Below are 23673 nucleotides of genomic sequence, written 5' to 3' on the forward strand. Positions count from 1 at the left end.
ATACTAATGGTGGGACATTTGAACTTATCACTATAGTTTGTAGGGAAAAACGAGTCAAATAGAAGTTTCATGGTTGTAAAGGAGGCATGAAATGTATCAAACTAAATATGCCTGCGTGAAGGTGTTTCAAAGATCGCGAGATTTGTGCTTCTGATTTGAATCTAGTGGTTGTTTCTAGGAAAAACAAAATGACAAGAAGAAGAGCCCATCACTACTTGGCTAAAGTTATGTGATGAACATTACATTGGAACACTTTTACGGCCGATACATTAACCCGATGGTACACTACATCATATCAATCACTGTGATCGGGACTTCTGCGTACATTTTGTTCCTTAATTCTGTTACTATCCGTAGAGCTTAACTACAACAACCGCATGGCAGTTGCATTCAGATAAATATGTATTACAATACAGATATTAAAAAAATTATATGTTCTCATTTGAAAAAACCAAAGGTGCCCATCATATCATCGAAACGCGTTCACCTATTGGCAAAGAAATCTACCACCGCGGGAACGGTGGCGCTAGTGTAACATAACAAATATGGACGACGCAGGTATACCTTTTACTATACGTTCATATGGATCCAGTAGTATAAAAGTTTATTTCAAAGTTATTTCTTACAGTAAAAATGTTGACAATACATTTAGACACAATTTTGGAATATGTAAAAGTATGTAATGTGAACAATTTTAGTTGCTCCACTTTTTGGCACTTTTATGAAAACTTCAATTGAGATCATTGTAGCGTGACAATTTGTTACACAACATTTATTTCTGCATACAGTTCGTCGATACTGTGAAAATTGGTAGACCGAAATAAATTGTATACTTGCGTCGGCCATTACTACTAGTTCGCGTACCGACCGCTAGTGTCGCATACTAATGTTCTACTCCCAATATGGAAATACTTCATATCATTTGTTTCATGACCTCCCTGAAACCATGCAACTTTTATTCAATCTAGTTTTGTGTATAGACAATAATATTAACGTAAGTTAAAGTGATAGTTTCGAATTCCCTATTCTGTATGCCATTTACATTTACTTCGTGGATCTGTAAGCGTTTCTGTGGATATCGATTCGTAATTTATTACCGTATCACCCTTTGTTAATCTCGCGTAAATCAAAGGCCTGATCCTATGCAGATATTGTTCGAAAATGTACAGTGCGTCTGACAAGGGGAAGATCAGGTCCGTTCGACTGGAATGTGAAGTCAATTTTGGGGGATGATAGATCTTTATCAATGAAGACTCTTCGCGTTTATTTTAGCCACAAATGGTCATCCGTTTTCGAAAAATAAATGAAGGTTAAAGTTGCTTGCCGCTGCGCCACAACCATTCTGGTTAATGAGTCGTGCACAGAGGCCAAAAACTTTCATTGGCATACATCTAGCAACCCCCCCCCCCAAACTTGGTTAAAATTCGCATGAGTGGGTCAGTCCTGGTGATTAAATATTTCGTAAGCGAGTACAGATATGAGAAAATTGTTCCTACAAAAGCTTTTTGGTAAAAAGACATTATGTGGTGTATATAGTTTTCCGGCAATGAACATAACGATTAAAACAAGAGTTGCGCGCCCAATTCTGATCCGGGTCCTAGAACTTAAGGAGGTCTTCTGCTCCCGACTGAGCATGCCTGTCCTAGAGTATGTATGTATCTCCACTCTGTATGATTAGGCGAAAATCGTTAAACCAAAGAATTGTTCGATTCAAGAAGAAAAAAAATATTCTGCAACAACATCTGTTTACACGGAACAGCATATTTTCATTGAGTGTTAAAAAGAATGAGTCTTGTAAGACTTTAGAGGCTTGTAGTTCTTATCGAGAAGAGTAAAAAATGTTTAATCAACAGAGATCCTAAAATCAATCTTGTCGATGTAAAATCAACTTTTGTATTTACGAGTGTTAGATATCGTACGCGCATCTCTTCGCAACAAATTGGATGTAGACAGAAGAATCGGTTCGGATGTATATTAGTTCAAGGTTGCATAACAACAGAAGATTATAACTAATATTGGCAAAGATTACTTGATAGACGCAAACCTAGTACAAGTCCTCAGTATTCAGATATTTAAATTGAACCCTCGGTGAAGGACTCTGGATTTCTTTTTGTGGGGATACTTAAATACTTTAATGTACTCATCAACGATAAATAATGTAGTGGAGTTACGACGACAAATAGAAACTGCATGTCGTACAATACGAGGCAGGGAACAGGATCTTGAAAACGTACTGTTGGGGGATTGAATACCGCGTGCTTAGTGATCCTCTAGGGAGTGATCGGAACAACGTGCATCGTCGCTGATTGGTTGCCGCGATTTGGAGCAAAAGCTGAGATGGACAGAGAAAGAAACTGTAAAAAAGAAAGAGATAGAAATACTGATAGAAAGAGATAGATAAACGTTTAGGTTATGTTGTTTCCGGTTTTGCTCCAGAATGGCTGCGGTTATACCGATCACTCCCTAGAGGATCACTACGCGTGCTGCGAAGTCAGCGCCGCCTCGGACGCGACGGCCGCGGCAGTTAGTAGATGTTGAGACGCCTCGGCGCCACGTACACTGTATTTCTTAAATAAACTAGTTATTGTTGAACAACGTGTGATAACTTTGCCAACCACTTCCCACCATCCGTACCCAACAAGTACGTTGCTATATGATCTTCAGATGTCAGTTTTGTATGCAAATCGAAGGGAGACACATCGAACATTTTTTGTAAATGTTGAAACAAACTTTTGTGTTTTACACTGGGAGGATTAATTTAAAGACCTAGGTATGTTGAGTAAGCATTTTTTTACTGCTCTCGGTGAGTACTACTATAAGCCCCTATAGTCTAATAACCTTCTTTTTAACACCCTATATTGCAGCGGTGTTCAGCGTAGGAGCCCCCCACGCGCCTGCTTCCCCTTCCAATCTTTCTCTCACACAGCGTGCCTTTCGTTGTCAAGAAGACCGCGCGACGCTGAGAAGGCTGCCATGACGGGCTGGCCGGGCTAGCGTCTTCGCGGTCAGCGTCGCGCGGTATCCCTGACAACGCGGACGAGAGTGGGAGAACCCCACGCTCCCGCGGGAGCGACCTTGAACAGCGCTGCTATATTGAATCATACCACTCATTCTTAGTATGATACACGTGTATCACAGAAGGTAAGTGCGGGTAATAAGGCCCAGCCATCATTTTTCCCTGGTAGGTCAATTTACAATACTGGTAGTGCTGTGTAGGGTGGGGCTAAAAGTCCGGCGGGTAAAAAGTCCCGAATTCAAAATCTCTATTCCTAAAGAATGTATTGAGTTTCGCAGTATACTATGTAAAAGGCGAGAAAATCGGGGGTGACCACAGAGTCGCCAGTCGCTCCTGAACGTTCGTGCGAATTACACGACGCCTTCGTTATTGTAAGTATGTATCGAAAACTAAAAGACATACGTCGTCTTTATTGTTTTATACGAAGTAAACTACAGCTTAAAAGCGAATCAGCCAAATACGTTAAGATTGTATGTTCCTTTAGTAATGTGTGCATGATATTGTTTATTGCTGAATGATAATATTTTCTAACGTATATATCGTAGAAACTATAGAGGCCATATCGTACCATTGGGGCAAAAAAACCTTCAGACTGAAAATATTTATTTTATTATTTCTTTTCAGAATAAGATGGACAAAGTATAAAGAAATGATGCCAAGTCTTTAAATAGTGTTTTGGTCTTAGTTGAGCGAAGTTTTTAAGTTTTTAATTCGAAGCGAGCCTCTGACTTATATTTTTATTTTTTGTTAAAGAAGTCATGCTTTCCTTTCAATATTGTATACCAAAAAGAATTGGTTTAATAAATATTTGTTGATTTGAAAAGAGTTTTTTTACTTATTTAGTTTAATATTATACGAAAAGATATTAGGGACTTTCTACCCTATGCAATGGACTTTTTGCCCCGTGAACGTAAAGCATAATAGTTATAGTTTATACAAAATAACACCAGATATCTCGAGATTGTTAGTACTAAATTTAACATAGGTTTATACGAACAACGGTACTTTTAGCCCTACCCTACCCTATTGCTTTTATTACATACGAAATGTCAATCGAAGAGTTTCCGCGCCGTTGATATAGCATTTACCGGTTGTAAATTCAACAACTGTTTCCCCCCTCAACTTTCGTTGCTCGAATTATACCAATTACGTCGTTTTCATGGATTTGTGTTGGGAGTACTTATCATCAAATTACTGTACAGCTACAGGTATGTATAAGTACATATTATGTTGGCAAGAATGAGGAAATGGCAATACAGATAATAAGGCCTACCAAAATATTAAATGGGGTTTTCCGTATATTTCCGGTTGACTAACTGGTGGCCCACAAGCCAATGGGGGCACCTCCACCTTGCTGCCACGCTGATCGGCCCCCTCCATACCTACCAGACGCTGACGATCACAGTCGAAAAGAGAAGGAAAGAAGGAGGAATTCGATTGCGATCATCAGAGTCTGGTAGGTATGGAGGAGGCCGTTCAGCGTGGCAGCAAGGTGGAGGTGCCCCCGGTGGTTCGCGGGCCACTAGGTATAGCGAATTCGGCAGACACGCACTGGCACTGCACTAGTAGAGCACTAAAGATGTGAGTATGCGCATCCCCCATATTGGGTCCTCTAGAGAGAGAAGATTATTGAGTACCCGCCTTTTTGAGTATTGTCAGATTCACTTTATAAACAAAATATGCGTCATTGATATTGATGCATGGTAGCACGACACATTATTAGAGTATTTTATTACATTTTAGTTTATATGTGGTTTATAAAGCGAATTTGACAGCACTCAAAAGGGCGGGTACTCAATAATCTTCTCTCTTCAGAGGACCCAATATGGCGGATGCGCATACTCACCTCTTTAGTGCTCTAGCACTAGTGCAGCTCCAGCACCAGAACGATGCCAGTGCAAATTCCCTAGCATCGATTACATTGGAGTACATAAGACCCAATCCTGTATCGTATTCGATGACCAACAACTGCCCTGGTGTAGTTAAACTTCGCATTAGGATCAACGGAATTAACTGCACGAGTGCAATCTTTATGGCACTGAGGTTTTTGGCAGTGCAGTCAGTGCAGTTTGATGGCACCGAATTACCTCCAGATTACTTTCAAAATGGACCGAAATTTATTCGCTATGGATTTATTAGAAATGAGTAGTAGTAATGACGGCACAGAAAATTAACTTTTAAGTTATACAAAGGATTTTGTAATTAATGAATATGTATGTACTTTACAGAAGTGAATAAATTGATAATTATCGTTAATTATATCATAAATGCTCCTAATTTCATAAAAAAAAAAATAGCAAAATGAGTACTTTTGAAACGTTTTCGTGTTTTTTAAAGTGAAGCCCCTAAAAGGGACAGGCTTGTAACGCTTGTGTGCCCCTCAGTGGTCCCCCTGTACCTGCTAAACCTAACCTTATTTTCCTTTCTCAGAAAGAAATGAAATGCTATGGATTTTACCGAACGCTATTAAAAACAGGCACCGTATTTGGGATAAAAACATGTACTTTTATTTCAATTAAAAAAGTATGAAAAATTAACATTTTTAGCCAGAAAAAAATGCCTTAATAAAGAGAAAAGTTAAAAAAATTGGCGTTCCAATAAAAGTCCCCACGAGAACGCGCAACAAGAGCAGCATCAGAACAGCACAGAGTCAGTGCGTGCCTGCCGAATGCGCTAGTCATCTTGGCACTGAAAAAATTCGCACTCAGTGCGCACCATTGGCGGGGTGCCGAATTCGCTATTAGTCAAACCTGTCCTATGTCATTGAATTTGTTTTTTTTTTATGAGCTACATTACTGCGTTAATGAAAGCATGCCGTCCTCTTGTAAAAATATTGATGACCTTGAAGAAAAATTGCTACGTATCAGAAAATCAGAACAATTTTCTGCATTGACTTTTCTCGAAACATCAAAATGAACGGAGACATTCTAGATATTAGAATTAGAAGAAACACCCTACATACTATTGAGGCAATCTTTCTAGAATCTTCTTCACTTGATGTACACTGAGCGAAAATGAATCCCGGACAAGTCCGCGCTCGCACAATGAAAAAACCACGACAAATTTAACGATGGCATTCCCATCTATGATACGACATTCTGTGCCGTAGTGATCCTCTAGGGAGTGATCGGAACAACGTGTATCGTCGCTGATTGGTTGCCGCGATTTGGAGCAAAAGAAAGAGACAGAAATACTGATAGAAAGAGATAGATATGTTTATTTCCGGTTTTGCTCCAAGATGGCTGCGGTTATACCGATCACTCCCTAGAGGATCTCTACTGTGCCGCAGACCACAGCGCCACTGAGCGCCGCGCGGCCGTGACCATTCTGTCAGTAACCAACTCCTTTCAATGGGGAAGATGACGCAAAGCTCGGCGCAGAGGGCGCCACTAGCGCATGTACTGCGATTTTGCATGAGTGCGCATGTGTGAAGGGATTGCGCGCGAAGTTTTCATTTGTGGAATGTATGGAGTGGGTGTAGTTACATATTGTTTTACACGTGTGCTGGTGGCGTCACGGGTGGGAAAAAGTGGCAGTTGTCTTCCTTAATTCTCGCTTCTGGTCTAATAAAATTTCTTCGATATTTACGCTGATAATAATGTTAATGCGAAAATGATATCTAGTAATGCGAATATAATATTATGAATAATATTCAATAACTACAAATAACTAGCGCTGCGCAATGCCTCTTCCGGCACGCAAAATATGTTGCATAATCTCATTTAAATAGCGTTTACTGTAAAATATTTCTTATATATATATATATATATATATATATATATATATATATATATATATATACGCAAAATACTAACCATAAATAAACGTACATACAGAATATGTGTTTAATACCTAGGTATGTAAAAATAATTTAGATGATTACAAAAAGTGTGAAAATACATTAAAAACGACTTAATTTTCTTTTTCATTATTTTTTCATTATTTTATTCGATAGAAATTGCCTTTGTATACATTCGCTATCGAATATGTTGCATAAGGAAATTATACCTTGCAAAATAATGAACATAACTACTTGATATTTAGAAAAACTATTTTTATTATTGCGCTAAAGAAACGAATGCGTTCTGATTAAGGCATCCGATAGCGCTGTTCATTTGTAGTTTATGAATATTGCTCATAATATTATATTCGAATTAGTATGAGTTTTGCATTAGCATTATTATCAGCGTAAAAGTGGAAAAAATTTTGTTACAACAAGTGAGGAATTGAAACGTGTCGGACAGTGACAGCTCGGCAACGCGAGCGTGGCGCTGTGATCCACGCCACAGAACACCGTGTGATAGATGGGAATGCCGCCTTTCGTGGCTCTTTCAATAGTGTGATTGTGGACCTGACCGAGATTCATTTTCACTCACGTGTACGATGAGGATTGCGGGTTAATCATATGGAGTGCAGTAAATGGAAACAATTTCGGTATTATCGGCGGAAACTGTTGAAACATACCTCTGAAATATTAAGGACATGTAAAGTATTAGGATACTGAATTATTGAAAAATAGGATTTATAGTAACTAAACAATTAGAAAAAATACGAAAATGAGATTTAAAGTACAAGAAGTCGTAATAAAAAATGCAACACGAAAATACGGCAGCGAATCAAACGTCAGCTTCTAATTTGCACCGGATTATTTACGAACACTGACTAAAGTATTGCTGTGAAATAATTTGTAAATTGTCTATCGAGATATTTAGCTAATGTTGCTCCACAGTAGTAAATCGTGAAAAAATATAGATATTAAACTTATGAATATGACATTTTCTCTACACCTGTGTACTCGGCGATATCGACTTAATTACTTTGAAAATGTTAAATCATGTCGCCCTATATTGTCTCCCCGTGTTATTTTCATATAATATTATGTGTATGACTATCGGTCTTAAGAGAATTTAAATTCTACAGCCTATATGCTTACCAGGTGGTCCTGGTGGACCGGATGGTCCTTGGAATACTCCAGTTGGAAACGGTTCGCCGTTCAAGGACGTTGTTATGCCTCGTTCGCCTCTATCACCCTTGTCTCCCTGCGGATAATGCAATATCGATTAATGAGTCCCACAGTTTCGAGGACAGCTCACAATAGCCTTGACCAATTTGCAGAAATTAGGAAATCTAATCTCACTAGACAGATACATTGTACATTAGGTAAACTTGTCGAATAGCGACTTCTTCACCGATTTCAATGACCTTTAAATATGTTGTCAAGGTCATCAGTCTGAACAACTTTTCTTTAAACTTTTTGGTGGTCGGCCTTAGTTTCAGAGATATAATTCGCAAACAGGTTTGCAGAACTTATTCTCGTGAATTCGAACGGAAGGAAGCCAATGACTTTGTTATAACGCACGTATAGTGAGCAAAATAATAAAAAACGCGAGGTCAAGGATATACTACGGTACGACCCAACCACCTTTACGAACCGAAATATTTAGGGTTCAGGAGGGAAGGGAAGAGGACCCCTAATATAAAATTTTAGCTTCGGGTATTTGTTAGTTTCTGAGATATTAATAAAAAACTTTTTGCATAATATATTGAAATCTGCCTATATACAGACGTTACTAAACAATCATTTTCTCGTCCCTGTTTCACAGTCGACGGTATTAGTATTGGTTTGGGTTAGGTCAGTGCGGCGGGCGTGTAAAGCCTGCCCTACACGGTGAGACTTGTCTGGAGGCATGCCTGAAGACGAGGTCTCATTTCCCGTGCTGGCTGAGTGGAGAGAAGGAGAGAGAGACCTGTTTCGAGACATGTCTCGAGGCAAGTCTCATCGTGTAGGGGCCGCTTAAAGATGGTAGCGAACCGGTATGAGTTTGGGGATGTTAAAAATGAGATTGACTGTCCTGTATAATGTAGTTTTTGAAAAACTGTTGTGTAGACACACCTTAGAAAAAGCTAGGGTGTTAAACTCGGTAGTTCTAGTGTTAAGTAAAGTTTGTTGCGAATATCTCGTAAACCAAAACCGACCGCCAAAAAGTTTAAAGGGAAATGTTGTTCAGAATGATGACCTTGCCAACATATTTAAAGGTCATTCGAATCAGAGAGGAAGTAGCTTTTCGTCAACTTTACCGTATATTAATATTATTAATACATGTATAAAATGTATTTAAGATATGTGTATAAAAAAAATATACCCCTAACAAACGAACATAGTACAATATTTCAGAGATCTTTTATTCTTCACAGTTCATTCATGAAAGTCGTGTAGGTCTGGACTATAGAATTGTTTCAATCTATCAAAGAACGTTTAAATGACAAGAAATATATAGTGAGAATAATAACTTATTTCAAATAAATCAAAATACTTGTAGAATTTTTATATAAAAAAGTAGGAGATAATCTTACCAAAAAACAAATAATGGTATGAATATTAAACATAAAGTAACATATATATGATAGAATATTATATACATAGTAGACAACTAATTGTAAGTAGGTTCAAATAGACATTAGTGTTTAATTAGATTTAAGTGTAAAATCTATAAACAACGTAAGAAGTGTATGTTGTTGAATTGTAAATAATAAATTTAATGAAAATGAAAATGTGGCTTACAATTAGTCGCGAGACGCATGGTGTGATTCTCGTGCCGCTTACAGTGACTGACTATTCTTCTTGCGCGCCACCTACCGCCTAGACCAGATGGGGCCAGTTGGGCCATTAACCCTTATGTCAATAACCGGGTATAGTTGTACCCACCTAAGCACTGCCTCTCAAAATTTGTTATGTTCCCGTTAAAAAAAATTTCACCCTGCCAATTCGTCGTTATTTAAGTTATTTACTATCGATTTATGCCCCTAGTTTTAAAATTTTTAACTTGGTGATATTACAAAAGTGCAAAGTTCACATGTTTGTGTCAATAACCGGGGTGCACCTGTACCCACGTACATATGAATGTGATAATTATCGAGAATACTATTAAAAATAATGTGTAATGGTAACAGCGATTACAAAATAAATGAAACCGGATATTTATTACATGAAAAAAATTAACAATAAATATTTACTTAATTATGTGTACCCAACAATTCCGCGCATTCATAGCATTTAGCAAATGTGATCAAATGCTGATCGCAATCGGAAGTTCCCCATTCGAAACATGACTTCCTTGTCATATTATTTTATTGTTATTTTGGTAATTATTTACAAAAGGGCAGTCCTCACCCATTTCGATGACCTTGAAATATGCTGTGTTGAAATATGAAAGTTAACATTCTGAACAAATTTTTCCTATACATGTTACCGTCGCTTCGCTTTAGTTTTCAAGATATTTGAAGAAAAAAAACTGTAATCGATAGTTGGCCTCACGGGGGGCCTTTAAACTATCCTATCCAAACCAACTACCGATCAAAATTTTTTGCGAATATCTCGAAAACTAAAGCCGAGCGACGGCAACGTGTGTAGAAAAAAGTTGTTCAGAATCATGCCCCCCCCCCCCCCCCCCATAACATATTCCACGGTCATGGAAATCGGTCAGGATTGTCTTTTTGTAAATAATCACTGTTATTTTTTTTTATCAACGCGTCGTCTGTCTCGTACCGTTCCTTGGTCGCTTTCAGGCCCTCTGACTCGCTGTCGTTCCATCTCGCTCCCGCTTTCGCAGGTCATGAGTGAGCCGGAAGCGGTGAGCATAGCGCCGAGTTCCTAACGTGTAAGCCGAACCGAGCTCTAAGCGAAGAAATACTGTACCTATACTGAAGAGTATATTCTATACAGTTGCTTCCTGGCCCGTTGCTTTTCGTCTTACGTTAAATTTAAAACGGCTGCAGCACGTTCGACGAGGGAACACCGCGAACCCGCACTCACCCATTGGCACGCAACTTCGTGGATTTATAGAGTGACTCAAGTCAAGAACAACGATATATTTGAATCGTAACCTATCACCCTTTAAGCGAAAAAGTAGTAATGTCTATTTGACTTTGAGGTTAGTTTTCACACCCTTAAAGGGCTATAGGGCAGGAATGAAACATACCGTTGTTCTTGTCTTGAGTAACTCTATAAACCCAAAATGTTGCGTTCCAATCGGTTTGTGCGAGTCGCGGTGTTTCCTTACGAGCTCAAAAAACTAAGCAAAGGACCGTGCGCTTTTATCGAAAATCACTTAAAAGCCTTTCCAAGTACACATGTAAAGTTCCGTATACCTGATAAAGGACTCCCGGCTCACCTCAGGGCTACAGACATCAAGTACGGTGCAGAGTGACCCCTCCAAAGAGCCTTAAATACATGATTTCACCACGCGGGTACAGCTGTACCCTGGACATTGAACAACGCAGAGAAAGTTGGTTATTGACATAAGGGTTAAGTTCTCTATGGTGTTTTCCAGAGCCGCGCGGGAGGGGACCTCGAAGCCAATGATACCGCGGGTGTACAACAGATAAGGAAAACTGTAAGAGTGTAAGTAGTAGTGTGCGGTGTAAGCTCGTACCCATAGCCTGGAATAACTGGCTCTCTTGGGAGCCCCAGTGGCAGCGAACATTACAGTTTTTCCTATCCTTTGCACGCCCACGTTATCGTTGGCTTTCGAGTGCCCCTTCCGTGTGGCTCTGGTACACATCATGGAGTTTGAGCTCCTTAATGGCCTAACTGGCTCCAACTAGCCTAGACGCTTAGGAGTTCGGCGCCAAATACAATAAAATAAAAATAAAATACAGCATCGGAGTCTGTGACATTCCGCCCGCCTTGAAATAACACTTTCAATATTTTTTAAACATAATAATAAATAATAAGTTACACTTGAAGTTCAAGTAATAAAACAATTGAAACTAAAGCTTTTTAACTAACAATAGAGTAATCCTTGGTTTTGAACATAATATAAGTATCGGGCTTAACGTTAGATAAGTATAATTTAATATAAACATTTAATACTGAATTCTTAATACGGAAAGGAGTCTTTTTTTCTAAGTTCATTAGGTATGGCACACAGTTTGTTTACGGCTCGTTTGAATGTGCCTGAAGATGTTTTTACTGTGGCAACCCTCACTACGTTGTCTTCCCCGGGATGGACTTCCATGACTCGACTTATCGGCCAGTGAAGAGCAGGTGAGTTGTCATTGATCATCAGGACCAAAGAACCAATCTTTAGATTTGCTTCCCTTTTCGTCCATTTGGTCCTGGATTGTAGTTGATTCAAATCCTCTTGTCGGCAACGCTTCCAGAAATGAGCGCGTAATTTCTGCAAATGCTGCCAACGTGACAGTCGATTATCAGGAACATTAGAATATATTCTTTGTGCAGGTTGAAGCGATGAGTCTCCAGTAAGGAAGTGGGAAGGAGTTAAGGCTGTTATATCATTAGAGTCTGAGGAAATCGAGGTAAGAGGACGTGCGTTTAAAATGACTTCTATCTCTATTAAAAATATATTGTACTCTTCGTACGTGTAAATCAGGCCTCTCATTGCTATGGCTATGTGCCTTTTCACACTATTTACGGCCGCTTCCCATAAGCGACCGAAATGCGGTGAACGTGGTGATATGAAATTTTGATTAGCTAATTTTTTAGCAATTTCTCCCTCCTGTTGCCGCAAGAACACACTTGAGCTCTTAGTTGACACCCAGGAAGTTGGTCGCATTATCCGAACATATGTGGGATGATGTTCCTGTTCTAGAAACCAATCTTCTCAAGGCAACCAAAAACGCTTCAGATGTTTGGCTGGTCAGAAGTTCTAACTTCAATGCCTTGGTTACAAACCAGACAAATACAGCGACGTATGCCTTTGTCGTAGGCATTCTGCCTCTTCTTTTGCATTCCCTAATCGTGAACGGTCCAGCATAATCTATTCCGCATCGGTCAAATGGCCTGTTGAATTCCTGTAGTCTTGATTTAGGCATATCTGCCATTATGGTCCTCATTGGAGTGGGTCGATAAACATTGTAAGCAATTTCTTGTTACTTTTCTGGCTTCTCGACATCCAGCCAAGGGTCAATAGTGCTATCTTATGCAGTGCAATAAGAGTTCCGGACCACAATGCAACAATCGGCGATGTTCCTGTTGCATAATCAAGGTAGTTACAATGTGCTTCGATGGTAGGACAATGGGATGCCGTTGGGTAGAAAGGGTCTAGGAGATTCCAGAAGGAATCTCTGCATGTCTCAATCGGCCTCCGACACGTAGGAGTCAATCGTCGTCTAAAAATGGTGTCAAGGTAACTAGAATACTCTTACTACTAAGTTCTTGGCGACGTTGTAATTGTTTGAGTTCTAATTGGAATCTCTCTTTCTGTATCATACGCAGCATGGCAATACTTGCGTTTTGAAGTTCTTCCTTTGTTAATGGTCCGCGATTGCAGTTCCCTTTGGCAGTATTTAATAATCTAAAGCAATGCGCTACGACTCGTTGTAGTTTAGAGTATTGTGAGAATTTACGTACATAACGTCTGGAGGTGAATACACCACGACCATCGTGTTAATCCTTGTTTACGACCCACTGGTTGTTCAGGCCATTTATCTGAAGTTGTCAACTATTGTGGATCTGACCACCAAAGATTATTTTCGATTAGCGAGCTTACTGGTATTCCTCTGGACAGAATATCCGCGGGGTTTTCTTCAGGGTACGTAGGACCATGGAATCTTCGGAGTACGCTCTTGTACCTCCTCTGTTGCCAACGAACATTTTCAATGTGTGAGGCTGTGTCCTCACCCAGCACAAAACAATCGCGGAATCTGTTCCGTCTTACGGGAACAAAGGGGGGCTCAGAGCGAGGCAGAAATTCAGCGACCCTTTATTACTAGGCAATTGCTTACCGTCGAAGTCTTGGGGAGCATTTGCCTGCCAGATGTCTAATAGATGGCAATCGGCATCGTGCTATTTTTTTGGACACCTCGACCGTCCTCGCTCTGGGAAAATCCGTTGATTGCTCTGTCAGCGGGTGGTATACGGTAACTTCAAAACGGTACGAGGTTTAGCGTTTACAGTTTGTAAGCCAGATGCCCGGTTTTCCCTCCGCTACGTCACGAAGAAGGAGAGGATTCTTCCTCCATCACCGAAATCGCAGAGGGAAGGTTCCTCCTCTTCAAGCAAAGCTGAGCCAATCAGACAGTTTGGCGCCTCCCAAAATTCAGATGTCTTGTCCACCTTTGACATCGAAAAGGTGGACAAGACCAGAAGTCAATGAGCTCGCGACTAGTACGGTTCGGTGTTTTGATCGGGTCAGCGTTCGGACCATCAGCACGAACAGAGCTAAACTTCTCATATCATCGTTCAGATCAGAATCGACACATAATCATCTAAACAGTCACCCAATATTAATTTGGCGGGTGATAGATCGTCCGGCTTACACGCGTACCTCCAGGTGAATCGGGCCTTAAAACCTCGAAAGAAAAATTCGATATTTTTCACGCGTGTGTCGTGCGAACAGAATCACTCCACAGATAAGTGTTTCTTGCGCTGTCACCTAATGCTTTCTAGATCACAGATATGAACCGCGCAAGGATCAATGCACCGCTAAGTTCTAATCTGGGTAGTGATATGGACTTTAAGGTCCGGATCCACACTATCGGTCCCGTCACGGTCCGGTCTCGATCAAAATCATATCCCTGCGCGTTCACACTATCAAGCCGGACGTTGTCGCGTCGACCAATACAAAGTAAGCGAACGGGACACAGGCGCTGGGAGCCAATGCGAGCAAAGTAGCCCTCCTGCCCCGCTTAGCGTCCGGGCGCCTTCTTTTCTGCAAACGACAGTATGTAAGAGCGAGAGCTCTCTCTATGTGACTGTTTAGAGTTTAGAAGTCAAATAGGTATGGTGGGGGTCGTTTTCCTACGGCTCAGCAGAGCAAGCAAGTCGGGGAAGGGGCTGCATGCGGCCCGTGGGTTGCTCAGCCCAGCCCTGCCCTACATCTTCTTGGATTTCCTTGGCTGTCAAATAAGTATATTTGTGCTGCGGATAAAAGTGCCTGGGATTCGCCTTCTCGTGCGTGTGTTATGCATGATGTGTTTTCAGATGGAGGTTCGCTGCTTGTCCACTGTTGGTTGAACTGGTCGTTTTTTAGAGAGCAGTGCACAGTGGTCACAGAAAATGTCTTCAGCTCCTCCATTTCTGGTTTTACTATCGTTGCACTTTCTTGTGCAATCCCCTCTTTTTTCGTCCCATTAGAGTTTGTGCCCCTATCTTGGTGCAGTAAAGTCTTGTGCTGTTTTGAACAATTTCTACACCTTGATATCGTGCAATCCTTGGCGCAATGTCCCTTTCTTACATAGTTAGTACATAACTGTCTTTTTACAGCCTCGCTCTGGAATGGTGTCTTTTTACAGCCTCGCTCTGGCGAACTCTTCGCCTCTATAAATCAGATACTGACCTTGACAGTATGCACATGGAGGTGGCATAGTTGTTGCCAAGCTGACTTTTCTGTCCTTCTTGAGATTGGTAAGCTTGGAATTGGGTTGCTTTGAACTTGTACCTTCAACGAGTTTCAGTATATGGCAACAGTTGGTTAGGAGCTTGAGCCATTGCTTCATTGTAGGCATGTCTCCATTATCTTTATTTCCTATATCGATCTCCCAATCGCGCCTAATGCGAAAATCTATTTTATTACTTAAAAGGTGATTGTATGTTGATCCCACTTATCCACTGGCTGTCCTAAAGATTCTAATGCTCTTAAATGCGTTCTGACACTGTCGATAAACTGGCGTAATGAATGTACGTTACTCTTTGGCACTGAAGTTAACTCGAAGAGCTCCTTCATACGAATATTGAATATTAATCTCTTGTTTTCGTATCCTTGAGTAAGTAAGGACCATCCTATCTCATAGTTTTTTGCACAAGTCTCTAAAGACTGTAAAACTTTGAGTGCTTCATCCTTAAGGGAACTTCTCAAGTACTGGATCTTATGTATTTCATTTAACTTTGCATTTGAGTGTATTAATGATTTGAATGAATCTTGAAATAAAATCCATTGATTATAGTTGCCGTTAAAGGTAGGCAGTGTTAAAGTAGGTAGATTTACGTGTGTACTTATTCCCTCCTCTACTCGCTGTATGAGCGGTGAAGCTGAAGGGTGTTGAATGCCTGACTGTGTATGTCGAGACATTATTCGTCTGGCTTTACTTATAACATCATAATGTGCGTCTTCAAATGAGCGTCGTTCCTCATCGAACTGCTGTTCCAAGTTTTCAGCTGCTTCCTCTCTCCAATATTCACCTTCAGGTACAGCTTCTCCTCTGATAACTTCCTCTGTCTCTGTTTGAACTTCTTCAAAGTCTGCCATTAACGCGTCTATCCTAACTAATCTGTCAGGTACTTGTGATATATTCTCTTCTGTACTCGCTTCTAAGAACGTCTTGAACCGTGTTAGCTGTCCCTTTACTTGACTCCGTTTTGTACATAATGCTTTTAATTTGTCCATTGTTTATGAGTAAAGGATACTGGGAATTAGAAAACTACATGTGAAAGAAGGATGGAGACTCACTTATCCCTTGAAGAGTTGACGGAAGTTGCATCTGCATTGTCCAAATTCCGAACTCTCTGCCAGCATATGCGTCGTACGAAACGCCTCACTGGTTGTAGTGGTTGGTCTGTGCAGAGTGTAGGCGATGCTTTGTTCTCGCACTGGTATTTGCTTCGGTTGCTTCTTGAACGCTTGAATGTGTGCGTGAACACGTGTCTGACGTCTGCTTGGCTAAGTGTATATCACTACTTATTTTACTTATCTTTTAAGTTTTATTTCTTATCCGCACTTCATATTACGCCTTCCGATGGCGTTTAGTAGTTTAGGCGCTTAATTTCCTTTCCTTTTTTTGTTTCAGATTTATTGTGTCACGGCGTACTTCACTTTCGAACACGATTTATTAAATTCTTTTTACTTCTGGATCCGCACATCTGGCTCGAAGGATCATTTTTATGTTGAATTGTAAATAATAAACTTTATTCTCGTACAAAAACGTGGCTTAATGACGAGACGCATGGCGTGGTTCTCCTGTAGCTTGCGCGCCACCTTCCGCCTAGACGCTTAGGAGTCCGGCGCCAAATACAATAAAACAAAAATAAAATAAAGCATCGCAATCTGTGACATATGTAATACACTAGAGATGTACCAACTAGTGGCCGACTATCCGGCCACTTTTGTAGTCGGCGACTAGTCGGCTTCTTAGGGGCCGACTAATCGGCTAGTTGGCCAAAACCCTAGCCGGTACATCTCTATAATATTCCGGTATGTAATGTGATCCACTGCGGTCGCTAATGTCTAACAATATGCGACATTAAATAAATAAAAAAATTATTTAAATTATACAATTCGAAGTCACTGTAACAGTCCCTTATCCTGAGAATCAAACAATTTCTCTGTGAACAATTTCAAGAACAATTTTGGGAGCATTGAAGTATCCGAATTTGTTGAAGAGTTCCTTTTACTTTGATTTTCAATTCTGAAATATGTACTATATCGAGCCCTTAGAACTAACAAGTCAAGCAAATCACGGGTTAGCCTTGGAAATGCCATAGTAGTTGAAGAATGTGTATCAGTTTCGGTGTTACCTTGGGACCCGGAAGTCCCGGTGTTCCAGCTGGACCAGTCGGTCCAATCGGTCCTGGTGCTCCTTCTTCACCCGGTGACCCGACTTCGCCTGGTGATCCTGGTCTGCCTACATGTCCAGAAAGGCCTTCGGCTCCCGGGGGACCCGGTGACCCCGGTGGGCCAGGTTCCCCTGGCTCTCCCTGTTACGTTCCAAGAGCGTTACGTCGTTACCGCTTTCTTCCGGCGAGAGCCCTCGACAAGAGTGTCTCTCGGTACTCGTCGGTTTGTGCCACAGGCGGAAGAGGGACAGGAAAGGAGCAGTGGAGAAAACTGCCGGCGATGAATACAAAAAGTGGCAGACAGAAAAATATAGAGAAAGAAAGGAGGAGACGGTAGATCGAGAGAAAAAGAGATAAACAGGTGGAGAAGGATTGCGGACAAAGACAAATAGAAAGCACGCGGAAAACTGTGCGTGGAAACAAACGGTACGACGCCGGCGCAGATATATGTATACAGGGTGTTCGGCAACAGATAGTAGATCATGAAATGGGTAGTTCTACGCGATACAATAAGACGAAAATCAAGAATAACTTAATTGCTGTGACGCCTTTATCTTTTAGTTATTAACGTTTGGAAATTTGAGTCAGAAACGCCTTACATGCGGCAATTTGGCGACCAGCGGATCGCATTGCGAAAGTCAGTAGAGCTGTGTAATAATCGCCGTCAAACAACATAGATGCATCTATCACTACTACCCCTACGAGTTGTACGCGGCTCTGCTGATCTGCGCTGTGCAACGCGAGCCACTAATCGCCATATTCCCGTGTTTCAGGTGTTTCGAACTCGACTCTTCAAATATTAATAACTAAAAAACAAAACCTCCACCGCAATTTAATTTCTCTTCATTTTCGTCTCATTCGATCACGTAGAATTGCCTACTTCATTGTCTAGTACCTGTTGCCGAACACCCTATACATATACATTATATGCATACATACATGTTTTGAACATACGTGATACCTCAGAATTATGTAACAAAAAGTGTAAGATCTACGTGTACTGTGAAGTAGTATAGTGAGCATGTTGAAAATGATAATATTTGTGCAACTAATATCCATCATTAAATTAAACGCGTAAATTGGAAAACTGACTAATATTAAACCTAGGTTTGATATTAAAAGTATTTTTTAAATTCGATGGAAAATTATAAGGTATCATATTTTAGCAAAATTGAAGAAAAGGTCATTTTTTTAATATACTTTAGTTGGTTTAAACTATCTCTTTTCTGGAAACATATCGTTGTCCTTATAACGCGTACGAAATTACAAATCTGTCAGCCATTCCGAACACGTTCACCTTTATTGTACAAGAAACTATCCCTAACAAGGGAACACCGCGAACCCGGACTCACCGATTGAAAACTAACCTCAAAATAAAATTGGCACTTCCACTTTTTCGCGTATAACTCTCAAAGTACAACAGACAGAAAAAAATGTTTCAAACAAAAGTTTAATGGTGCAATAAGCGCTACAAACTTGCGTTAACAGAATTTTGGAAAGAGTTAAAAAAAATATATAACTGACGAAAAAAACTCTTTTAAAAATTTTGTTAACGCAAGTTTGTAGCGCTTATTGCACCATTAAACTTTTGTTTGAAACATTTTTTTCTATCTGTTGTACTTTGAGAGTTATACACGAAAAAGTGGAAGTGCCAATTTTATTTTGAGGTTAGTTTTCAGCCCCTTAAAGAGCGATAGGGCCCAAATGAACGACACCGTTGTTTTTGTTTTGAGTCACTCTAAAAATCCACAAAGTTGCGTTCCAATCGGTGAGTCCGGGTTCGCGGTGTTCCCTTGTAAGGGGGAAATGATGCTAATGTGAGAGCATAATCATAGAGCACGATTGGAACACGTAAGGCAGTAAGTACGTAAATACATTCAAAGACAGATATAACGCACTGCAATAGGTACTAATGTAATAGGTCTACAATACGTATATCAGTATACTTAGTAGCTCATTTGTATGTACATCCATCTTACTTGTGTATCGTGTCTATTGTTTCATCACAGCCTATGTCAATTACCTCTTACGATATTAATTTACCATAAAGGCAGCAATGCATCGCGGTAAAAACCACCCGATGCCCTCGCCTACGTGACTCTTTACATTGCTGTTTAAATCTGACAATTATATCCATCCTGCGTGATAATACCTAGTCGTGAATAAATTTGATCTACATCGTAATGTTGGACCATACTTGCGTAATATAGAAACGCAGGGAATAAACGAAAACGTATTATTTTTTTCATTTTACACTCCAGACATGATTACTGCAGGACCTAGGGGATGATCTTATTCCGTGGAGAAATATCGTGGCAGCGATTATTCTAAAATGCAAATGCACTTTACGAATGTAGGCAGGACCAAGTTGTAGATTTGAAGGAATAGCTTAACAAGAATCTAAAAAATTTACGAATATTCTATTTATGCGCTTGTCGGAGGGTACGCGGAAACTGAAAACGACTTTAAAACATTCACATCTTCGGTTGAGATAGTGTAGTTATTAAATCCTGGTTTTCTCTGTATGTACGTATTGTTAAACTTCGTTTTGAGAGAAAAACTTAATATTTACGAATTTCCAAATGTACATGATGTTTAAAAAAAAAAACGGTGCAGGACTTATAGTGCAGATAGTACTTCGTAAGTTGAGTAAAAAATACTAATGGACATACATACATACATATTATGTACCTAGATCGAAAAATCAGTCTTGTCAGATTCAGAAGGGATTTTCCGAGCTAATTCAAGCGATCACCTTTGTCGAGCAAGATTTGTACAGAACGTAGAAAACGAATTCCTTGCTTGGTTTGTTTTCATAGTTAAGCCTAGTTTACATTAGTCAAGTAAACGGTACAGTAGAGTGGCGAGTGTGAAAAAGCATACCTAACTCGACTAGTGTAAACAGTTGGTCGAGTAAAAAAGTCGAGTAAACGGGCGAGTATTAGCCGAGTCGAGTGGTAGAGCGGGCAGCATAGTAGCTGGGTCCAGCATTGGGCTCAGTTCACTAGGCCGAGTTACTTGACTAATGTAAACTAGGCTTAAACATTCGGGGACTGTCGGGCAATACTATGGATGCTTTCTAGAAAGTATCCACTTGAAAACACACTATACCCGTGTACAGGATGCAAAACCCCGGCGTGTAAAAACGCCGATGCCAGTCAAAGTATTAGTAATGCAAGTGATCTGCCTGTTTCTATCCATTCACAAGCACAGTGGAGATAAAGAAGTCTTGTCATAGTCTTACGTTGATGTTTACAACCTGTGTTTTACGTGTCCCCCTTTATTTCCACACACACTCCGTACCCTTGTATTACAGAACTGCAAACTCTTTTAAAAACTACCGTTCTCACTGTATCCACATCACAGGCATTTTTTAATTGTTGAAATGAAACTTGCATTACTGTGTTTCATTTTATCATAAAATTATAACGCAACGGTAATTATTAACTCTGATATGAATTACATGTAACATTGAATGTAGTTTTCACTCCACATGCAAAATAAACAGAATCTAACAAATCACTTGCCTTATTAACATATAAAATTGCTTGTAACTCCGACAGATTTGTTTTTTAATTTATGTTCTTTACGCGTTTTTTTACATAACTTATTGAGTACTATCTACCCTGGGAGCCCTTCATCTTTCTCTAAAAATACTTTGTATAAATATTAATGTCTCCCAAAGCGCAACTGCTTTGGGAATAAAGTGTGGCATTTTGTGAAGAACTGACACTTTCCTTAGGGTGAGTTCAGATTAGAGCCGAGCCCCGAGCCGAGCATACCCAATGCCTGCTTTCATTTTTAGCTGTCGCGAGACACTGGACTCTGTCTAAATTACCGAAAATTTGTCGAAATGTGCGTTTTACACGTGGCATTATGGGATCTCAAGTGGTGTACGAATCGGGGCTCGGCTCTAGTCTGGACCCACCCTTAAAGGGGGAGCCCTATTTAGAACGCTAGGGATAAGGTGATTCTTGGCAATTTTTTTCCTAAGAAACTGTTAAGTGGATCTTTTTCAAACTTCCAGGGTGTTTTAGTTCATATTCAAACTATAAAAATTAAATTTTTCGTTACAAAGTGTTTGGTAGAAATGGAGATATGTGAACACATTCGTAGGGATCCGCGAAATAAAAATAAATAAACCAATATATAAAAAAAACAAGAATTTTCTTATTTCTAGTATAATTACATTGTCAATGTACGTAACAAACGAAAAAAGTTAAAAGTTGGCAAATTGGTGGGCCTTCAAAGCAAAAGTTACGATTCTGCCCCAAGATATTTCGTACTATTTATGGAAAAAGAGTTGTTAACTTTAATTTATTTATCAAAGTTTTAGGTCCATCGACAATATAATTATACGAGAAATAAGAAAACCTTTGGTTTTTTTGTTTCAGGGAAGAAATCGGGCCCCCAACATAATCGCAAATTTGCAACTCCGGCGGCGAGGCCCTACGAACGTGTTCATATATCTCCATTTCTACCCACCACTTTGTAACGAAAAAATTAATTTTTGTTGTTTGAATGTGAACTAAAATACTCTGAAAGTTTGGAAAAGATCCGTATGACAGTTTGTTTGGGAATGTGATACAGTAATCTCCCGTTATGAGTCCGTTTTTTCCGCCCGTTGAGAGTCCGGCGACTCACCCTTTCTTGCAAGCCTGCGAACGAGAGTGAGAAAACTGGACAACGAGCGAGAGGACACGAAAGCGTCGACACGAAGTTGCCGGCAACTGCGACGGCAACTTCGTGTCGACGCTTTCGTGACCTCTCGTTCGTTCTCCGGTTCTCTCACTCGCGCCACTAGCCGCGCGGAACCATGTCCGCAGGCCACTATGGCCGGTATTCATAGTCGCTACTTATTCTTAAGCGAATGCTTAAGCATGCGGCATCCTCTACTAACCTAGTAGCTAGTAAAGGATGCCGAATGCTTAAGCATTTGCTTAAGAATAAGTAGCGACTATGAATACCGGTCTATGAGTCCGCCGCCAGCCCCGTTCGACGGACTCATAAGAGGGATTACTGTAGTTCCTAATGCCGCCACTCTCAATCTCACCGCAGCACCTGCAGGCTGCGATACAGCCAGGGAGCTACCACTCTCATTTGCGATTTTGGAACAGTGTTACAACTGCCACCTAGGCAGTTCCAACTTTTTCGAACTAAAATTCAATATGGCCGTGATCACGTGTTCATGATGGTTCAGACACGTCCAGTGTTTTAGTCGAGTAGCAAGTAATTTAAATAAAACAATAGTAAATTTCTAAGTTACTTGCTACTCGACTAAATTACTGGACGCGTGTGTTCCAGCCTTTACAGTGTACGCCATTGATGTGCATTGCATGGCATTTGTGAATTGTTGGTAGATGCGAGCTAGTACCGTACGAAACCCAAACAATCCTATCGAAAAATAAGTTTTATAAAATCAGTTTGACAGTAACATGTATGTATATAGTTGAATATATATTTTGAACGTAGTATATGTAGAATATCTTTTTAAATTATGTTTTTTATAGAGCTATGTGACGATATATACTACATTAAAAATATATATTTAACTATATACATATCTGTTACTGTCAAACTGATTTTATAAAACTTATTTTTCGATAGGATTGTTGATAGGATTGAAGTGTCTGTTCCAACCTTTACAGATGAATCATGAACACGTCATCACGGCCATATTGAATTTTAGTTCGAAAAAATTGGAACTGCCTAGGTGGCAGTTGAAACACTGTTCCAAAATCACAAATAAGAGTGATAGACCCCTGGATACAGCGACGCTGATCGATTAGCGAGCCACCAATCAGCGCCGATCGATCGACCAATCACCGACGATCGATATGCCAATCAGCGTGCCGCATCGACGCTCTAAGAGAATCGAGAAGACACGCGAAAGGAAGTCAGCCATTTTCGGACTCTGGTTTCTCATTGCCCGTAACGGTTCAGCTCACGCGTTTAGTGAAAATTACTAAAAGTACCTTTGTAACGCTCAATCACAAGTATATCAACTCACGGTTCTCGATTTCATGGTTTTACTCAGTATCTACGATCTCTCAAGTGCATGCTCACGCGCCGCCGATTAATATAATTCCGTGGACGCCACGTGGGTGCATCCACGCGGCCACATTTTTACATCTCACACTCACGT

At 40.2% G+C, this 23673-nt stretch overlaps 1 protein-coding gene across 21 annotated transcripts in view; it reads right to left on the minus strand.

Annotated features, from left to right (window-relative positions):
* LOC143373925 (uncharacterized) overlaps positions 1-23673 on the minus strand; it is a 476822-nt gene that overhangs the window by 85820 nt on the left and 367329 nt on the right. For all 21 annotated transcript variants that reach the window (XR_013086560.1, XR_013086561.1, XR_013086562.1 and 18 more), the window contains 2 exons: positions 17490-17669; positions 7950-8055 (listed from right to left, as the gene is read on the minus strand). Coding sequence is in view for 18 of the 21 variants with exons in the window: in XM_076821632.1 (XP_076677747.1) it covers positions 7950-8055; positions 17490-17669 (286 nt within the window). In the remaining 3 variants the exon portion in view is untranslated. The remainder of the gene's footprint in view (positions 1-7949; positions 8056-17489; positions 17670-23673) is intronic.

The sequence above is a fragment of the Andrena cerasifolii genome, chromosome 10, assembly GCF_050908995.1.
Source record: "Andrena cerasifolii isolate SP2316 chromosome 10, iyAndCera1_principal, whole genome shotgun sequence".
NCBI classification, from domain to species: domain Eukaryota; kingdom Metazoa; phylum Arthropoda; class Insecta; order Hymenoptera; family Andrenidae; genus Andrena; species Andrena cerasifolii.